The following is a 20,570-nucleotide window of genomic DNA, read 5'->3' on the forward strand; positions in this document are numbered from 1 at the left end:
CCCCCCGCCACACCCAGATTCTCGGAACTGGTGATAACAGGACCAGGTACAGCAAAGGAGACTTTGCAGAAAGGACCAGTGGACGAGGAGATAATGCTGGGTCATCCCAGCGAGCCCCGAGAGAAGAGGAAGACAGGCCAGCAGGCCAGCGAGGGGCCCGAAGACGGAGGGAGGATGCCAGGAGCTTCCGGAACGAGGCGGCGGCTAGAAGCTGCCAACAGCCCTCGGCGGCCGGCCCGCGAGAGCACAGGCCCTCAGCCCTGCGGTCCCAGGGAACAGAATCCCGCCGACAGCCCAACGAGCAAGGAAGCAGAGCCTCCCAGAGCTTCGAGACTGCAAGGCGGCCCGCCGATGTGAGCCTGTGCTGGACATCGGGCCTCCAGAGTGGCTCCATTTATGCTGGGTTTTCTTTAAAAAAAGATTTATTTATCTATTTTTTTAGAGAAGAGAGAGAGCATGCCCGGGGGGGGTGGGGGCAGAGAAAGAGAGAGAGAGAGAATCCCAAGCAGAGTCTGTGCTGAAGGTGGAGCCCAACACGGGTCTCGACCTCATGAGCCTGAGATCACGAGCTGAGCCGGAACCGCGAGTCGGACGCTCAACCGACTGCGTCCCCCAGGCGCCCCCTCATCTAGGTTTTAAGCTAAGTTTGCATGCTCTGTTTCAGCAGCCGCAGCAAACGAGTACCCCTCCCTTCCTTCCTCAACCCGAGACTCCTGAGCACAGACCCCAGCTCTTCCCCTCGGTCCCCTCCCCACCCTCAGCAAAGGAGGAGAGAGAGGCTTTCCATGGTACTAGCTCCTCCTCCCCTCCTCGGGGCCATCAGCTCAGGCTAGCACCGAGGCCCTCCCTGGCCCTAGAACCCTGGCTGGTTCCCAAGAAGGTACACCAGCCCAGGCAGGTCCTGGGGCAGCAGACAAGCGAGACAGACGTTGGGAGGGGCGGGGCCTTCTGCACCTTTTATCTGAAGGACAACAGAGCGACAGGAGTGTCTCCTGCCTGGGGCTTGGAGTCCCCTCCGGCAGCTGCCTGCCTTTGAGAGGGAATCCGCAGAGCGGTTTTCAGCTGTGTTGGGAGATCAAAGATGCGATCACGTTACTTGTCTCGGAGCTGCATGAAACGGCACAAAAACAGCATCTGGGAAACTCCGCGTCCTCCATGGAGGCTTACGGGTCTCGCTGGACTCACTCTGTCCTGAAACAGCCATCGCGTGTCGGCAACGCGTGTCCCAGACTCTGCAATTATTTTGCAATTACGCCGTCCAGAATGTTCGGGGGAGCGGGAGGGTACGCGCATCTCACGGGTGCGCGAAGTGACGCCCTCCTCGAGTCTCAGGAGGGGAGGGTCAGTGAGGGGGTTCCGCAGGGCTGGCTCATGGAGAAAAGCCACATAGGTGGCCAGAAAACCTTGCTGGCCCCGGCTCTTCATACCAGGCCTGTGCAAGAAAAGCACCCGGGATGTCCTCCTCTGTGGCCAAGGGGCCATGAGACTGGGCTCATGCCCCAAACAAGCAGCCAAGCTCGGGCACAGAGGAAAGGGAGACACGGGGCCGAAGCCGCGGTAACCCCTAAAACAGGACCCAGAAATTCACAGCCGAATGGAACCTCGTGGACCCTGCCTCATGGGAGGGACACAGCTGCCGGGCGGTTCAGCGCCCAGGAATTCCCCTCGTAGCCTCTTACGATGATTAGCCGTGTCTCTGTGTAATGACTACGGAGATCGTCCCTAACATGACGTAGCACACAGACGAGCACCCCTCGGAGAGGCAGTGAATCGGCTTCCAGAAACCACGATGAAGCAAGTAGCATCACAAAGCTACCCAAGGGAGCGTCCTGGCTTCCCAGTCCGCAGAAAGGTCATGTTCGGGCACCAGCCCGGCTCAGTGCACTGAGCGTCCGACTCTTGATCTCGGCTCAGGTCGTGGTCTCAGGGTCGAGGGATCGAGCCCCGCGTCGGGCTCCACGCTCAGCGGGGCGTCTGCCCCTCCCCCTCCTTCTGTGCCTGCCCCCGCGCTCCCGCTCCCGCATGCTTTCTCTCTAAAATAAATACGTGGTTTTTTAAAGCTATATTTATACCAACCTGAAGTCTATTAAGTGTGCAAAAGCATCACATCTAAAAAAACATACATTATTGCTGAAAAATGGTGACCACCGTGTGAGCGTTCGACCACAGATCACCGGGACAAACGTTGTAAGGGAAAAGCATGACATACGACAGAACCACGTGCACGTGACAGAGACACCCAGCAAGCGAAGGCTGCCGAGAACACGCCAACAGGCGTCCCCCACGCTGGCTCCCACGAGCCTTCCGGGGTGGACAGTGCAGCATCTTCGAAGTCGAATGAAATGAGCCGTGCCTGTACCGAGCCACGATGAGGATAATCCGTGGGTGATGAGAAAAATGAGCGCCCTACTCGTCTTTCAAACTTACACCGACGAGTAAGAGGTCTTTTAAAGCTGGACTTTTCCAAAAACTAAAAAAGGGAGGAACTCCCAGGCCAGCCCCTAGGCTGGTGCCCCAGGTGCCCAGAATGGCTGGGGTCTGGCGCCGGGTCCCGGGACAGAACCACTGTCCTCATCTGGGATGTCTCTCACCTTCACTCCCCCCGTCGGCAACACCCCTGCTCTGTTTAAACGCCTCGAAACGCAGCCTCTCTCCCGACAGTGGTAGACGGAATTCATGAGCTCCGCCCACACACACCTGTGTGTAACACGGATGTGGGGTGTGCGTACACGGGTGTGCGTGCGTGCGTACGGTCCGTGCGCATCCACAACCCACGCTTTATTTCTACCCATACAAGGTAGAAGCTTACAGTCCGAAACCTACGAGCCAGACGAGGCCCCGCGATCACACCGGCCTTACCCTGTGTGTTGATGAGGTTTGCGGTCTCCCCGGGACCCGCTCGACCTCCCCGGACTCACCTGCACATGAAACGGAGAGAGCCGTGCACAGTACAGCGGGGGCCCCGTGTCTTCGGGGGACGGGGACCCCGCGCGGACCAGGAACTGAATGGCCTCGCCCACCACGTGACAAGACACGACCTGGAGGAGGCACGAGACAGGACAGAAAGGAGAATTTGCGCCAAACACCCCTCGATTTCAAGGAATAAAATACTCGGGATGTGAAAAGTTAGCAAGGACGAGACGTCAGCGTTCCAAACCCGCCAAGTTCCCACCTCCGCACCTTTTCTGTTATGGAATCGTCTGAAAACCAGAATCGACATTCCAGATCTTTTCTTCCCAACGCATCACTCAAGAGCTACACTCTGTGTTGCCCGAATCTAGTCGTTATAGGCTTTCCACATAAAAAGTTTCTCCTGGATAGTGTGTTCCGTTTCTCCCCACCAACAGACTTAAAATTCCCCAGACATTTCCACATTCATATGCTGTAAAGCCATTAGCCGTCTCCTCTCTCTAAAAAGGAGGCTTAGAAAGAAAACAAGTGATACATATTGTAAGCAAAAAACTTAAAAATATACTTGGAACACCATAAATTGTTTCTATTTAGATAATTTTCAAGCTATTGTGGTTTCCAAAGATGTGGGGATAATTCAAAGACCATATAAAATATTAAACACTGAGGAAATACTACAGCCTTAACAAAAACAGCATCATAAAGTGAGTCGGCTTAAGGACCTATAAGACAAAGAGAAGTAATCACACCAGGAATAAACCAGGCCACATTCCCGATAAAAATCACAAGGCATTTCTGAGAAAGCGGTTACCAAACAGAAATATCAAGTTTCTGCCCCGGGACCCCTCTAGAGGAGAGGACCTTCTAGACTGCGGGTCACCCCTGCCCTCGCAGCAGGCGAGGAGCGGGTCCCCGGAGACGATGGGGAGCCAGGTGCCAGGTGCGCACTGGCTGGGAGGGGCGCGGGGTGGGGGGATGCCCGGCAGGTGGCCAGCGTGCCGGGCCGGGGCCAAGTCATCAGGAGGGAGGAGCAGAAGGCAGGAGGGACCCCCACCTTCCCAAGGGAACGCTGCCGGCTGTCACTTGGGAGGGAAAAGAGAATTCTTTAATTCTCTGGTGGATTTATCAGAATCTAAAATAAAATACCAAGTGGAAAGATTATCCAAATAGTTCCTTTATCCGGCCTGCTGTTTCCCCAAGTTCAGGCTAGGACATCTGCCTCCCTCTTCTTTCTCATCCCCAGCGAGCTCCTTCCTTCCCACTGGCAACGGCCCCTTCAGAGCCTCCCCACGCCCGGCCCCTCTGCCCCTCCCGAGGAGACGGATGCTGGGCCCTCCCTGCATGCCCCCTGCATCCGTCCCCAGCGTCCCCCCCCCCCCAGCCCGTCGAAGGCTCTCGATGGCACAGACTGAGAAGGGAGAGCCTCGCCTGCTCTCGGCCCTGGCAGAAACCGCCCCACACTCATGTCCCCTGGCCCGGCAAGGTCGTGCAGAAGCTCGAGCTCCGTGCGTGAGTTTACATATCTTCATCGTGTTACCGCCTCTCCCGAGTTCACAAAAGGTTGGAACAAAAAAATGTTTGTACAAGAAATGTCGTCTATTCATTTAAAAATAAATGCTCTATAAACAGCCCTCCTTGGAGGAACGCATTTTCGTGCCAGATGAGTTACAAACACAAGAGACATGACACGGAGAGCGTTCACTGTCCCCATCTCGATGGCCTGGGCCTCGCACGGCTCTGGGAAAACACCGGAGGGGTGACTGCTGGGTTCCTGTTAGGTCTCTGGAACCTTCTGTCTCTACAAGTTGATTCGAATTTTCACAGTATGTATAAAATCCCAGGGCTCCGTCCGTGCTCTCGAGCAAGAAGGAGGTGGTTTCCATTGCGTCGGGTTCCACACAAAGCTTCCCCCGACCCCATCCCCGGATACGTAGCGGCCTGAGCTCGTGATTAAGCACAAATAAACAAGGGTTTATAGTTAAAGGCTTTAAAACTTCTAGGATGCAAGACTCCGATGGCCGCAGCCCCCATTCAGGTCCCATCAAGCACGGCAGTGGAGCACTGAAGACGGAGCATTTATGGGTCCCAGTGTCCTGTCACCGAGAGCCGCTGGAGGGTCTTCCCAGCCCCCGGGGTCCCGACCCCCTCCGCGGAACCGGCCATGTAGACGGACCACTCCCCGGTCTCCCCGCAGCACTCAGCGGGAAGAGTCGGCCCCAACAGCTGTGCTGCCCCAGCGTTGTAGCTCGGCCCAGTGAAACGCGGCTGGCGCTGTGGCTTGGAGCCCGTTAAGGGACAATGACGGCACCGAGCCTCGTCCTGGCCGGCCGCTGGCCCTGCCACCCTGGGAATAATAATGCTTCATTTGTCAAATGGACAAGAACAAAATGGAAAGGCTTTAAAAATAAGTAATCTTCTTTTAGCTGCATTAAGGTGTTATCCACAAGGGGGATTAAATTCTCTCGGCCCCGGTGAACGAGGGACAAGCTTTTGCCACCACAGAGAGGACCCCACTTGGAGCCGCAGAAGGTGGGGGCCCTGAGGCGATGCACAGCAGACCCTTCCAGCCGGTCGGGCCTCCCAAGGGACCAGAATGTCCAGGGCCGACGCCTGCCTAAACCCGGCCAACAGGGACAGACCCTGCTCGTGACCCAGAGTCCCCCCCACCCCGTCCCACACACACCGGTGTTTCTCAGGGTCCCTCCTGAGGTTTTCACAGTAGCTCCCCAGGGCATCCCCATCACACAGGGCTGTTTAAATAGGGCTTTTCGACTCTCAGTGCTCTGGCTTCCCGCGGAGGGACTCCCAATACTGGTACCAGATTTTCGAAGTCAGGTAGAAACGGGACCTAGGATCCGCCGTGGGACTGAGCTCTTCTCCGAGACAGATGTGAACCTCTGGGCCCAGAGCAGGACTCCAGGAAGACAACATCTGGGAGCATCAGGAGCTCCCGTGAAAAGAGCCAGCCACAAGCCCACCTGCTTCACGCTGGAGAGACTTTTTCCAAAGCGAACAGACAACGTTTCAGTCCCATAAACCATTTCAAAATCGCGCCCACAGAAAGCTAAACTGTGCATCCCAGAGACACCACCCTCCCCTCCACAGAGGAGAGCATCTACCGAGGACGGGCTTCGTGGATAGAGGGGCCCCAGGGTGCAGCCCCGGTCCACTCCTGCAGATCAAGACCAAAGGCCGGGACGGAGGGTCACGGGGACACACACATCACCATCATCGTAACCGGCGCAGACAGAACAGATGGGGCCGTGGTTCACAGTCCTGTGCTCACTCCAGCTTCAGGATGGAAGCTCCGGCAGTCACACACCCTCGCAAGTAGGTCTGATCTTGAAACTGCAGCCCTTTGTTTAGACTTGGGGCCAAAGAACGAGCCTCCATCCTGGGCAGAGCTGAGTTTGGTTACTGCTTGCCAGAGAAAGGCCTGGAGTGTCTTCCAATCTCGCCGCACTCCTTCCGTGTTCCTTTGCAAGTCAGCTCCTTGGACGGCTGACTCAGCTCCTTCTTCTCTTGGAACCCTCTAGAGACCTGGAAATTATTTATTTATTTCTGTCCCCAAAAGAACTAGAAACACGGCCATGAAAACGCATCGAAAGGGTTGAGGTCACCGAGTCTCTCTCCCCGTGATCATGCTTTATAACAGCCCGAGGGAAGAACTCCGAAACGACAGGCAAGGTATCATCTGTGCTCCCAACACTGCTGTCTAGACTGACCTCTGTAAATGTTCTTGAAGACAGCACCAAGCTGATACAAACGATCCTTTCTACTCAGGAACAGAGATGCAACTTGTTTTCAAAGATTTTATTTGTTTGTCAAAACCACAGTGAGATCCCACCTCAGAATGGCTAAAAGTCAGGAAACGACAGGTGCTGGCGAGGATGCGGAGAAAGGGGAACCCTCCTACACTGTTGGTGGGAATGCAAGCTGGTGCCGCTGCTCTGGAAAACAGCACGGAGGGTCCTCGGGAAGTTGAAAATAGAACTACCCTATGACCCAGCAATTGCACTATTGGGTATTTATCCTAAAGATACAAACGTAGTGATCCAAAGGGGCACGTGCACCCAAATGTTTATAGCAGCAATGTCCACAATAGCCAAACTATGGAAAGAACCTAGATGTCCATCAACAGATGAATGGATCAAGAAGCTGTGGTATATATACACAATGGAATACTATGCAGCCATCAAAAAATGAAATCTTGCCATTTGCGACAACATGGACAGAACTAGAGCGTATCATGCTTAGCGAAATAAGTCAGTCGGAGAAAGACAACTATCATATGATCTCCCTGATATGAGGAAGTGGAGAGGCAACGTGGGGTGTTGGGGGGGTAGGAGAAGAATCAATGAAACAAGATGGGATCAGGAGGGAGACAAACCTTAACTTCAGGAAACAAACTGGGGGCTGCTGGGGGGTTGGGGGAAAAGATCGGGTGATTGATGATTCATAGACCTGCACCCCTGAAGCAAATAATACATTGTATATTAATTTAAAAAATATTTTGGGGGCACCTGGGTGGCTCAGTGGGTTGAAGCCTCTGCCTTCGGCTCAGGTCGTGGTCTCGGGGTCCTGGGATCGAGCCCCGCATCGGGCTCTCTGCTCAGCGGGGAGCCTGCTTCCCCCCCCCTCTGCCTGCCTCTCTGCCTACTTGTGATCTCTGTCAAATAAATTTAAAAAAAAATGTGTTTGTGTGTTTGTTTAGAGAGTGTGGGCAGGGGGAGGGGCAGTGGGAGAGAAAGAGAACCTTGAGCAGACTCCATGATGACCACGGAGCCTAACGCAGGCCTCGATCTCATGACCCTGAGATCACAACCTGAGCCAAAATCAAGAATCAAAGCTTAACCGAATGAGCCACTAGATGCTCCAAGACTCAGTTTCAAAGGTAAAATGCATCACGGCTAGGCGTGATCCGAACATCTATGCAGTTAATCCTGTTGGCCCTGGGAGAGATGAAAAATACTAGAAAAAAGACGGCGGCGCAGCCCAACCCCAGAATGCTGGGTCGAAGCTCTGCTTTACAGTCCTGCGGGACACGCCATGGACCACCCGGGCTCCGACATTCCTCCGTGGCAACACTCCCCAACCCCCTCTGGTCAGGATACCTGGAATGCACAGGACGTGTTTCCAGTAATGCTGCTCTCCCAAGGGGGCCGGCTACTGGGGAATGTGGCCTTGGGAAAGGTGAGAACTGCCGGCATTTGGGGCTCAAAGGTCTATCTGTGAACATGGCCTTCTCTTCCATCAACCCTATGTAGGAAAGACACATACGGGACATTTCCTTTAAACTGAAGGCAGGAGGAACAGGGTCCTCTCCAGGCTGCCTGTTAGTGCTCCCGGCACGGGGTCCCTATCACTCCGTCACACCCACCCCTAAACGCTGCTGCTTCGTAGCCCGACGCACAAACGAGACTCCAGCTTGTCCATGGGTCTTTTACCCTGTCTTCTGCGGGCAACGTCAGGCTGCACCCCACGGCTGACTCAGCCCGGAATTCAGTCCAGCAACCCAGACAGGCATCGCTCCCGCCCCGGGGCGGCATCTGCACTGGGTCTCAGAGGGCAGGGCCTCCAATGAGAAACTGCCCACTGCCTTTGGAAAGACCCTGGTACAAAACAATTTCACAACCTGTTAGCATTTTAATAAATACCAGGCTAATGGGACACCTGGAATTTCAAGTTATGCAAAGAAAAAAAAAATGTCAAACGCGTATCCCAACCTGCAACTAGAGAGACAAACGCAGGCGACCTGGAATCAGGCGACCCTTGCAGACCAAGGGGGCCAGCTGAGGTCTGGGGGGGGGGGGGGGGGGACATGGGAGACCCCAGCCGCTTTCAGAGTCTATTTCAGCACACAAGCATGTCCCAGCCTTGGTCGGTCACACACAGAACTTGAGCTGTGGGCGGCCCCGACGGACAGCAGAACCAGAATCTGGGGGAAACTTCACGCCATCGTCCAAGTTCTGTTTGCTTCATCGTCTTCCAGAAGCAAAGGTGGGTTCAGGCCTCCCGAGCGCGTCCCTCTTCTCCGCGGTCTACTCCGCGGTCGGGTGGGGTGGGGAGCACCGGGGACGGAAGGACACGGATGTGAGAGAGAGACGTCACAGCACTGGCAGAGGTGTCCCAGGCTCCAGCGTGTGGGTGTCCCGAGGCTGACTGGCCTGACCCAAGCCTCTGCCGCTGAGTAGCTCTCGGCCAAGCGACTTAGCCTCTGTTCGCCTCAGTCTATCTGTCTGTACGCTGGGCGTGATGCTCATGTGGTGAACACGGACGAGAAGAGACAGAGCCCGGGGCTGCTCGCACCCGACGGCCCCGGAGCCGAGGCCCGGGCTAGCTCTCGGTCTCCCCACAACCGCGCCAGGCAGGGACACACGCTGCGCAGACACCAGCCTCCGGCTCCGAGGGAGCAGGAAATGCCCAGACACGCCCAGATCCAGCCGGTGTCTCCCTGGCTTCCGAGCCGGGCCCTTCTCCGTGCAGGCGGGTTATTGCGTGTGTTTAAAACTGTGGCCGTGGGTGGTCGTTACAGCACGAGAAGCCTCTCTTTACTTAGCAGAGTTGCTGCAGACGGAGATAATGACCGCTTTTCCCAAGACACCTGGCCTCCCCCCGAGAAACCCAACACCATTCCCCGTCTCCAGGGCGCCAGGCAGGACCCGTTTCCACCGGCAAGCCTTCCGGAGCAACGCCGCGTCCAAGGAGACACACCGCGCTCCCTAAAGGAAATGCACGGCCTTCTCGGCGGGGGTCCCGGCGCAACCCCCGAACCGGATTCAGATGGGGTGAGCTCCCACGCGTTCCTTGGGCCCCTCTCGTCTCCATGCAGCCAAGTGTGCAGTTTCTGAACCCATGGCCATGCCGTGACCGGGCTCCTGGGACGCCCTAGGGAGCAAGGGCTCGCTCTTGGGCCGACTGCCACCCAGAGACCGAGGCCTGCCTTTTCTGGGTCAGACGTTCCGCCGCGAGCCTCCCGGGACGTGCAGAAAGAGAACGTGGGTAGAAAATCGTTGCTCTTGTGTAAGAGGGTAATTACAGTCTGGGAGGAAGGAATCCACTCAGAGCAGGTTGCGACTGGAACAGAAGGCAGAGGAGCCCCTGGAGAGAAGCGTAAAGGTGACGGCTTCCGCGCGCAGTGTCGCGCTGGGGATTCCCAGGTCCTGCCTCCCGCCTGGGCCAGCTGTGCCCACAAACATGGAGGCCACGTGACAGGGAGGCATCCAGTCTATGCCCGAGAGGATGTCCTGCGGGACAAGCACGGGCTCCCCGCAGGAAAATCCACGACCCACAACACCTGCTTGGGGTCAGTAGTGGGGCTTCGGCCCCAGTTCCGGGTTCACAGCTCCTAACACCAGCAGATCGCCCAAAGGATGAGAGGGTTTTCTGTGCGCTAAGGAGATGACTAGTGGTTGGGGGCTGTGTATGCTTCAGGATGGCGGCTGGTTACCCCCAACTCCAGCCATGATGTCGGGGGTGGGCGGCGGTTGGAACTCTCAGGCCCACCCTTGGCCTCCAGGGATGGGAGAGGGGCTGGAGATTGAGTTCAACCACCAAAGCCAGTGATTTACCCAACCTGGGTCATGAAAGCTCCATAAAACCCCCCAATCAGGGGCACTGGGGTGGCTCCATGGGTTAAGCCTCTTGCCTTCGGCTCAGGTCATGGTCTCAGGGTCCTGGGATCGAGCCTTGCATCGGGCTCTCTGCTCAGCGGGGAGCCTGCCTCCCCCCCTCTCTCTCTGCCTGCCTCTCTGCCTACTTGTGATCTCTCTCTGTCAAATAAATAAATAAAATCTTTTAAAAAACCAAACAAACAAACAAAGAAGCAACTGTGTGCAGAGCTCCTGGGATGGTCTACGCGAGGAGGTGCCCTTAGCTCAGGGCCCCTCCCCCACACCCCACCGAGGCCTCCCCCCCCACCCCACCCCCTATTCTTGACTTGTTTCCTGTATCACAAACCAGTAATAGGAAATAAGCTGTTTTCCTGAGTTCCTTGAGTTGTCCCAGCAAATTATCAAACCTGAGGAGGGGCGGGAACCCCCTGACGTTACACCGGTGGGTCTGAAGACCGGGGGCCCAGCCTTGGGGCTGGCATCTGAAGGGGGGGGCGGTCGTGTGGGGCCATGCCCTCAGCCTGCAGGGCCTGCGCTGCCTCTGGGGGTCGGTGTCAGGACAGATCGGAGTTCGCGAACCCCCAGTGGGCGTCCAGCGAGGTGGGAAGGAGAAGCCCGACCCGCTGCTGTCAGAGCGCCCCAAGGCCATGATGCTCCGACCAAGCTACGGCTGGGCACGCCGTGCATCCGGCCCCCATCATGGGCTCTGCCCCTCACGCTGCTCCAAGTGACGAAGACCTTCGCATTCCAGGCAGGACACGGGGGTGGGGGTCACTGAGCGATCAGATGTCTGCCAAGACCATGACTAGGCTCACGGTGGTCTTCAAGGATGGCAGGAGAAGGTCAAGTTCAGGGCACCCGGAGAGCAGGGCAGGCCCACGGGGAGACTCGAGACTGAACTCGAGTCAGGAGGGTGAGCCCAAAGGGGGACCAGGATCCCCATGACGGGACTGTGTACTCCAGCCCCACGGTCGGGCTTGTCCCTGTCATTAGCTCAAGTGCCAGTCCCACGTCCCTGGTCAGGGCTGAGTCAGGGACATGACAAAGACAGAGGCTGATGATACGGAGCGCACCGAGGAAGGCACAGGGGCGTCATCAAAACCACGCATCTGTGTTTCTTTACAACCTTTGCTGGTGGCCCCAAGTGCAATTACAGATTTTCCCCGTCCAGCACTCTGCAGAGCACAACAGGACAGAGCAGAGAGAGGGTTCAACGTGCCTGAAACCCAGGCAGGGGCCGGTGGTTAGATCCTAAGAGGAGGACCCGGCTGCTGGAAGCGCTCTGCCCAACGCAGCGGTTCCAGGACACGAGGTCCTAGAGCAACAGTAGAGAGATCCCGTGGCGCGGGCCCCCCTCCTCTGATGCCCACAGACGTTAACACCCAGCACCCCCCACCTGGGGACACACTGCAAGAGGAACTCTGATTCACCTGGTTGACCCCTTTCCAGCATAGCGCCTTCGTGTGCCGTGCTCAGCCACGACGCCCGGCCGTGAGTAGAGAAGGTGGGGGCGGGACCCACGGACTTGGAGGTGTCCTACACCCAACATCTCAGGAGCTGTGGGTGTGCAGAGGCCGCGGGCTGGTAAGTGACAGTGGCACCCACCACCACCACCCACCCCCGGGACCTGCTCTCCCACACCCCTGGCCGGGGGGCAGGGGCCTGACACACGACGGGGACACCTGTCCCTACCCGCAGCCGGGACAAGGCACTGACAAGCCCCCATTTCCCATTTGGCCAAGGAGACATACAATGAAGAACAATGAAGAAACTGGTAAAACGAAACACGCCCCACGTGCGCTGTACCATGTGTCTGCGGGACACGAGGAGCTCGAGCATCTGCCACGGCCGCGGGCAGCGGGCCCTTCCGGGGGGAGCGCAGGAAGGACGCTCCGCGCAGGGGGCCAGGGCGGATGGCGGCCTCGTGTTCAACTTTTGCATGAGCGAACACCGCTTCTGTAATCGTCTTCAGGGAAACACAATTTCACCAGCCTCTAGTAAAGTTGCTTTTCTGGCGCGAAATATCAAGACCTTGAAAAACGGCTCCTTCCTACATCGACCTGTCAGCTCCCCCCCGTCTACACCTCCAGGCCTCGGAAACCGGGCAGAGCCAGAAACACCAAACAGCAAGTGCCCACCACAGCGGGACTCGGTCCTGATCGGTCAAAAAGAGAGAGGGGGCTCGCTGCACCCAGAGGCACTTCCCAGGCCGGGGGGCGAGGTGCCAACGGCCCTCAGCCCCCCAGTATTGTAGAAGCCCCGGGCCACCTGCTGGCCCAGCCTGATCCAGCCCTAATGCGTCCTGCTGGTCTCGGCATCCTGAGCTATAACCAGCCTAGGGTCTCTCGTACCCCAATACCTTCTAGAGATGTCCCCACACTTGTTACAGGAGTAACACAGCACAAGCCTCCAGTATTGGCAAGGGGGTGAGGAAGGAGAGCCCTCCTAGGCTGCCGGGGCGCTGTGGGCGGGGAGTAGTGCCCTGCTGACCCACTCTGGGACAGCTGGGCACTCTGCAGCAGGCACACCTGCAGCCTCGCAGCCCACGGCTGCCCCCGATCCACTCCCCTGCTCGTGCTTGAGGAGGCAGAGACAGTAAGCAGGTGAGTTCATGGCAGCCTCGCTGCTCTGCTGGGAAAGAGAGGGGCAGCGCCACTGTCCATCCGTGGGGGGTGAAGACAGAAGCTCTGGTCCCTCCAGGGCCCTGAGCTGCAGTACAAGTAAAGGAACCAGAGTGGCCAAGGCTACACGAGTGGGGACGGGGAGCAGAATCCGTGGGGCGGCGATCGGGGTAAAAGCGCTCTTTCTCCAGTGGGGCCGCGCAGGTGTCTCCCTCCCCGCCCCTGTCCCCATCTGCTAAAGGGCCCTTTAGTAGCAAGGGACCCGACAGCAAAACAGAGACAGATACCAGGGCAAGCCTTGTATTTCAGAGGGAGTTTCTTAGGAGTTTTTATAGATACTTTCCATTAAAAAAATCTTATAAATTATTCACAGTATTTGACCAGTCTAATAAGTAATCCCAGCCTGTCCTGTGAATAACCACAGACTCCAAAATGAGCTCAACATGGCATCAGGATGGTTTGGATCTAGGTGTCAGGGGTGCCTGGGGGGCTCAGTGGCTTAAAGCCTGTGCCTTCGGCTCTGGTCATGATCTCAGGGTCCTGGGATCGAGCCCTGCATCGGGCTCCCAGCTTAGTGGGGAGCCTGCTTCCCCCCCTCCCTCTGCCCCTCCCCACTGCTCATTCTCTCTCTCACTCTCTCTCAGATAAAAGCTTTAAAAACAATCCAGTGTCATATATATACACACAAATATATGCATTTCTGGGACACAATTCACACATCATTTAATTTGCCCATTTAAACTGTATAATTCAGTGTTTTTTTCTTTAAGATTTATATGTTTATTTGTGGGAGAGAGGGAGCGAGCAGAGGGAGAGAGAGAGAAACTCAAGCAGACTCCCTGCTGAGCATGGAGCCCGAAGCAGGGCTCGATCCCAGCACCCTGAGAGCATGACCTGAACTGAAATCAAGAGCTGGACCCTTAACGGACTGGGCCGCCCCAGCACCCCCAAGTCAATGGTTGTTAACACATTTCCGACTTGTACAACCATCATCCACGACTCTGAGAATCTCATCATCACCCCCCAAAGTCAACCCCCCCACGGGCAGTCCCTCGGCAGCCCCCCCACCCCAGGTCCTGGCGACCCCAAATCTCCTTCCTGTCTCTGTCAACGTAGCCACCCTGGACAGGCCACGTAAACGAAGCCACTCAAAGACGTGCCTTCAGTGACTGGCCTCTCCCACTCCACGCGGTGTCTTCAAGGCCCGTGCACGTGGCACAGGCCCGCCCCTCCTTCCTTCTCAAGGCCAAATGCCGTCCCGGCGTGCGGACCTACCGCGTTCTATTTACACATCCACCAGCTGTAGACCACCCCTCATTTTGTTTTTCGCTTTTTGGGTTTTTTTAGGTTTTTAAGGTGTCCACATTTTCAATAATCCCAAAACAGAATAACCTCTCCGCTCCCCGCAGCTCAGCTTTAAATTCACTTCCTCGGTGGGGAAGGGCCCGGGGGCGACCGCGCTGAGCTCACCTTCTCCTGGGCGGACCTGGCCAGGCTGGAGACGCCCTGCACTGCGAGCTCCAGGGGCTGCTGGAGCGGGTCCTCCTCGAAGGACAGGAGCAGCGGGCCCTAGAACAGAAGGAAAGGCATGGTGAGGGCACGCCAGCATGATTATACACCAGGGAGAAAGTTCTGGAAACGTGGGAACCGGGAATCTGACCCCTTTCGGTTAACTCTGCCTCCAGCAGCAGCCGCGATCACATAGCACGAGGTCCCTGCACCTGAGATCCCACACACGACACAACACGCCCCGGGCTGGGATCAGTTACCAGAGCGGGTCGGAAGCAAGGAACACACGACTAAACCGGAGATGTGTCTGTACAGACCGTACAGACCGCAGAGGGGGTCCTGAAAGCTCACGTTTACAAGGGGCGCGGTGCTGGTGTGGCTCCTCGGGTCCACCACGCTATCTGGCCAAGCCCAGCGAGTTCAAGGGCTCTATCCTCTGCTTCTTCTGCTAAAAGCCAGCTCTCTCTCTGGTTTTAGGGTCACCTCTCCCTGCTCCACATGGTGCACCCCCTTCCTCTCCCACCACCCAAGTGGGCAGGAACCCCCCAGGGGCCGGCCACCTCTCCTAAAGATCCACCAGCTGCTGGCTGTGCCCCAGGAGCGGGTTCTCGAGCCCCGGCTTCACAGACCTTCATGGCTGCGGGGCTCCCACCACCCAAGGTCTCCTGGGTCCACTAGGCAACTACAAGCCACGGTCAAGGGCAGAAGAATAAAATGGTACGAAATGGCACCAAAGCTCTTTTGGCAAGTTGTGGAGTTACCCTGGGGCTATTTCTTAAGAATTCCCGATGACCCAGAGTGAACCGAAAAGACCCAGAATATTGTCACTAACACGCGTCCAACCGCACCCAGCTTGAACATCTATCTCACCCCCTAAAAAATCATCAGGGAGGAATTAAATCTACTTCTCAAGAAGGATGAGGTCACCGACCCGCCTGCTGCACAGACATGGTCCTCGGCTGGGGCAGGGGAGTGGCCGGCCAGGGGCAGGGCCGTGCCTCGGGCTCAGGGAGGGGAAGGGTGGGAGGCCGTGGGGGGCAGGGGCGGGCAGGGGTGGTCTCGGCTGTCTGGGCTGCCTGGAGGAGCCGCTGTGGGTGGGGCACGCCTGAAGCACCCTGCACCACCCCCCACCCCCACCCCCGCACCCGCCCAGGGATGGGTGGATACACTCTCGACTCTCCTCCCTCTGACACCTAGGCTAAAACCCAGAAAAGATTCTGCTGGGACACTGAACTCAAGGAGTGGGTGCCCAGAGGAAATGAATTTTTAAATTAAAATAAAGACCCAGAGGTTCCCTGGGTCCCTTCCAAAGGGCCTTGGGTTGCAGGAAACCCAGGGCTCAGATGGGATACAAGCCTGTGCTGCTACACCTGTCACACTCTGTCCAAGTGCGGATGCCGCCTCGCTTTAGCCCAGCAGGACTTGACGCGCACAGTCGCGGGGAAAGCACCAAGAAAAGCACAAGGGTGGGGTGCCTGGGTGGCTCAGTTGGTTAAGCAGCTGCCTTTGGCTCAGGTCATGATCCCAGCATCCTGGGATCGAGTCCCACATCCAGCTCCTTGCTCCGCAGGGAGCCTGCTTCTCCCTCTGACTCTGCCTGCCACTCTCTCTGCCTGTGCTTGCGCTCTCTCTCTCTCTCTGACAAATAAATAAAATCTTTAAAAAAAAAAAAAAAAAGAAAAGAAAAGCACAAGGGGAGGAGATGAGCCCTCCCCCTCCAAGACCGCAGAACCTCCATCATCCCCTGTGCAGAACAGGTGCATGCACACACAGATGACCCAGTGGACCAGATCCGCACAGAGAAACATCGTGGATGACAAACGCAGCATCCCAAATCACTGGATTTTAAAATATGGATTAAAAAATCAGGATGTGGGAGGAACCCCGAAGAAATTTACAAACAAATAAAACTAAACACATTAGCCATGATGCCATCACTCCGCGAAGGGTGGGAAAACACAGATCTAACCAGAGGAGCTCCGGAAGACAACATCCTGACTGCATAAACGCGTACCCTGGTCCGTCAGCCTGTGTCTCACAGGGGAGCAGGTTAGCAAGGCAGAAACTGCTGTATGAGTCTAAGAGAACTGACCAAATAAGTCAGTATGTCAGAGACAGGAAGGAGCAGATGCCTGCCTCTCGGAGAGGGAGGATACAGATGAGGAGAGGAACGTGGACAAAATTCTGCTGCTGAACCAGAACATGAGGCATCAGCCTCCAGACAGACAGAAAGGGACAGAACAACAGAAATGAGCCTGTGAGCTGCTGGCAGACACAGCCACACCTCCTCCGTCTGTCCACCAGAAGGGTCTAAAAGCCATGAGACCCTGACAGTAATGAGCACTTCGGATGCACCGACCTTGGCTTCCAAACACTTCTCCAGTAAAAGGCATCAGCGCTACTCCACGAAGGGGCCGAACCCGGGCAGGAAGAGCGGAGAATGAAAAATACGAGATGAGTCTAGAGCAAACATCTTGTGGGATCACGAAGAAGAGAAGTGCTAAGTCGATGTCTATTTGTGCATCTTTTTTTTTTTTTTTTTTTTTTTTTTTTTTTTTTTAAAGATTTTATTTATTTATTTGTCAGAGAGAGAGAGAGTGAGAGCGAGCACAGGCAGACAGAGTGGAAGGCAGAGGCAGAGGGAGAAGCAGGCTCCCTGCGGAGCAAGGAGCCCGATGTGGGACTCGATCCCAGGACGCTGGGATCATGACCTGAGCCGAAGGCAGCTGCTTAACCAACTGAGCCACCCAGGCGTCCCAGTCTATTTGTGCATCTTGAAGGCAGAACACAAGAGGCTACCGTGAAAGGCCCTACCGGCCAACACGAGAGCCATTCCACCAACCACGCAAGTGGCCGTGGCATCAGATTATAAACCGCAGAATAAAATAAATCCCCGAGAGTCCACACGGACGGACGCAAGTCATCAAGGGCAGGGAAGAGAAGTGGTAGTGCTTTCTCATAAGAGAATTGCAAGGAGTCCATGTGGGAGAGAAGATCGTCCCCAGACCAGACACACCATGGGGCCAAAATCAGCAGAAGATTGACAAGTAACAGATTTGTAACGGTTGAAGGAGCTTCCCAGGAGAGCTGTTCACCACCAAGGGGAGGACAGAAGAAGAGACACAGGTATATGGAAGAAAGCCCAGCAGACTCCCCCCTCACCGGGGGATCACGGCCAAGGCCTCTGCCGTGACTCCTCTGACGTCACAAAGCCCATGCTAGGGGACGTTAATAGGGGCGCATCATTTCTGTGGTTTGTATAACCACAGTCCAACCCCGTGTAAACACCAAATTGAGGGACATTTGGCAAAATGTCAGGCTGTGTCAAGGTTGTGAAACACAAGGAAAGACTAGGGAACTATGACCGACTTTGCACGACCGGGAAAAGCCACAGCTCGGTGCCTGCGGGACCTGATGGGATCCGGGAAGGACACAAGGACACTGGCAGACCAGGTGAACTTCAAGTCAGGCCTTCAGTTTCAAGGCTTTGTGCCAACTGTTAGTTCCTTACACTGTCACATTGTTAATATGACTGCACTAGGAAATATGGTAACATTGTGCCCATGTTAATTTCTTGGCTGTGGTTCTGTAAGGCTGGGTGAGGAATGTATGGAAACTGAATTATTTTTGCAACTTTTCTATGTATCGAAAAGCAATAAAAAAAATAAAAAGTTGGGGTTTTTTTTTTAAGCTGCTTTTTCTTTCTTTCTCTCTCTCTCTTTTTTTTTTAAGGGAGACTTTACAAGAAAACAGCCCCCCTTTATTGGCTACTGGCTAAGACCCCCACACAGACCTCAACCCCCTCCCAGCGGATTCAGTTTTCCAGACTGATCCCAAAGGCACCGTCTTTCTGCGGACGAAGCACAGAGAGGTCAGGACTCGCCCAAGGTCACACAGAGGTGCCTTCCAGCCACAGCGGCGCAAACTGCTCTTCCTCTTCCAAGCTGCGTGTGAGAAGTCGCCCCCCTCCTCAGCAGCCTGCGACCTGGCCGATGGGAATGGAAGTTAGCTTTGGCTGCATTTTCGTCGATGTTAACACTACACCCACTCTTCCTTCCCCTCGATTCCTGTCTCTTCGGGAGAATGGGTGAGGGCCTGGAGCCGAGTCCCGGGTTTTCAGATGGGCAATTTGCAAAGTCATCAGGGAGCCTCCTTGACTGTTGATTCTTTAGAAGGGAAAAACAAAGCACCTTAAACAGCTCGCCATGCCCAGGCTTGGCCGGCTCCCAAGCAGGGAAGGCCTGTGTCCAGACAGGGTGATCCACATCGCCACCATTCCTCCCCGTCTGGTGACAAGTTCCCGCCAGGGCCTGTCATTCAGCCCCTGGCCACCGCTGGCTCCGCGCCAGCCTTACGCTGGGCACGAAGGAGGCTGCGCCTGGACAGACGGGGCTCTGGGCTGGCCCCCGATCCCGGGAGCTGATGAGGACACAAGGTGCGGGGACCAGGACAGGTGGCGGGGGGCTGGGGGACAGCATCCTCTCGGATGGGAGGATGGCGGGGGGACCTCTGCTTTGAGACCAGAAGGTTTACAGAAGTCAAAGAAGGAGGAAGGGTAATTAAGTGTTCAAGACGAAAGGAATGATCTAGGCTCAGGGCCCACATGGGAGAGAGCCCTGAATGTTTGAGCAGCAGACAGGCTATCGGTTAGGGGCTGGGGCAGGTCCACAGCCCTGACCCAATGTCACCTTCACACTCTTACCGACGGACCTCCTGTGCCGTGGCCACCGACGCTGCTCAAGGAGCTCAGATCTTTGCGAGCGTCATTCAGAGCTCACTGTGAGATAGGAAAACTGTGAAGTCTTGTCGCTGTGTTTACTTTCGAAAATGTCAAAGCTCATATAAAAGTCAGAGCTATTAATAATACGTTTTAAGCTCACACGGCGTCTTTTTTTTTACGAAGACCACAAACGGTCCCGAGGCCTTGGTCATTTGCATTGAGAACATTCCTCTGAAAAAATCCTCAGGCAAACGACTAAAGCAACAAATAGCTCTGGTGACCCTCCTAACTGAGGGCCTCCAAGAGCTGGGCGGGCCTTTTCTAGACAGTCCGAAGCCCCAGCCACAGGACACGGCCCTCGCCCTGCAGCTTCTGCTCCCCACAGGTGGCCCAGCAGCGTCAGCCCCGGGAGGGGCTGCCTGTCCACAAGCACCCTGGCTTCCAGAGCCTTCCAGGTGGGTGTTGGGGGGCACCATGGCTGGGGTAACCAATGTTCACCGAAGGAAGGGGGCACGTCCAGGCTGGTAACCGGGGCAGCCCTGGGAGCGCTCTGTTCTCTGTGTCTCAACCGGCCACCCGGTCAACGGGAATTCAGTGTCCATGACACCAGAGCAGCGACATCACAGGTGGGAGGGACCCTGCTTGACTGGTGGCTGGCTGAGGGACAGGTGTGCACCTAGGGGCTTCTCATGGGTGAGAAGCTACTCGGGGAGCGTGCGAAGACCACGGCATGCTCCCTGCGCTCTGCCAACCTACCACGTCTGAACGGGCAGTGGGGGAGCGTGCGGATTTTCTCGAAGCTCTGCGGGCAGCTCGCCTGGGCTCCCGGCACACCTGCCATCACCCTGACGGGCCGGCACAGCAATGACGGCTTCCCCTCATCCCTCCCCACATCACCACCCGGTCTAGTTTACAAAGGCTTCTGCGGTGAGGGCTGGAGCCCCAGCGGCCCGTCTGACCCAGGCAGCCTACACTGCCAGGGTCCATGGTCAGCCAGGGTCAAAGGAGAGCGCCCGTTATCAACCAGCTGTCAGACGCCGGGAGAGGCCAGCCCCATTGCGAGGACAGCAGGTTCACCAACCGCGCCTCTCACCCCTTCCCGCTGTGTCTCCGTGAAGGCAGCATTTGGGTCTCAGAGTTGACCTTGCCATCCACAGGGGAATGTGACAACAGAGGTTTGTACAGGAGTTTCGGGGT

The 20,570-nt window shown here is 56.3% G+C and overlaps 1 protein-coding gene across 2 annotated transcripts in view; it reads right to left on the reverse strand.

The window, feature by feature from the left end:
• Positions 1 to 20,570, reverse strand: part of C2CD2 (C2 calcium dependent domain containing 2) — a 52,677-nt gene that overhangs the window by 28,819 nt on the left and 3,288 nt on the right. For both annotated transcript variants that reach the window (XM_059164782.1, XM_059164783.1), the window contains exons 2-3: positions 14,615 to 14,713; positions 2,919 to 3,038 (exon numbers count right to left, since the gene is read on the reverse strand). In XM_059164782.1, coding sequence (XP_059020765.1) covers positions 2,919 to 3,038; positions 14,615 to 14,713 — 219 coding nt within the window. The remainder of the gene's footprint in view (positions 1 to 2,918; positions 3,039 to 14,614; positions 14,714 to 20,570) is intronic.

This window comes from Mustela lutreola, chromosome 2, assembly GCF_030435805.1.
Source record: "Mustela lutreola isolate mMusLut2 chromosome 2, mMusLut2.pri, whole genome shotgun sequence".
Lineage (NCBI taxonomy): Eukaryota > Metazoa > Chordata > Mammalia > Carnivora > Mustelidae > Mustela > Mustela lutreola.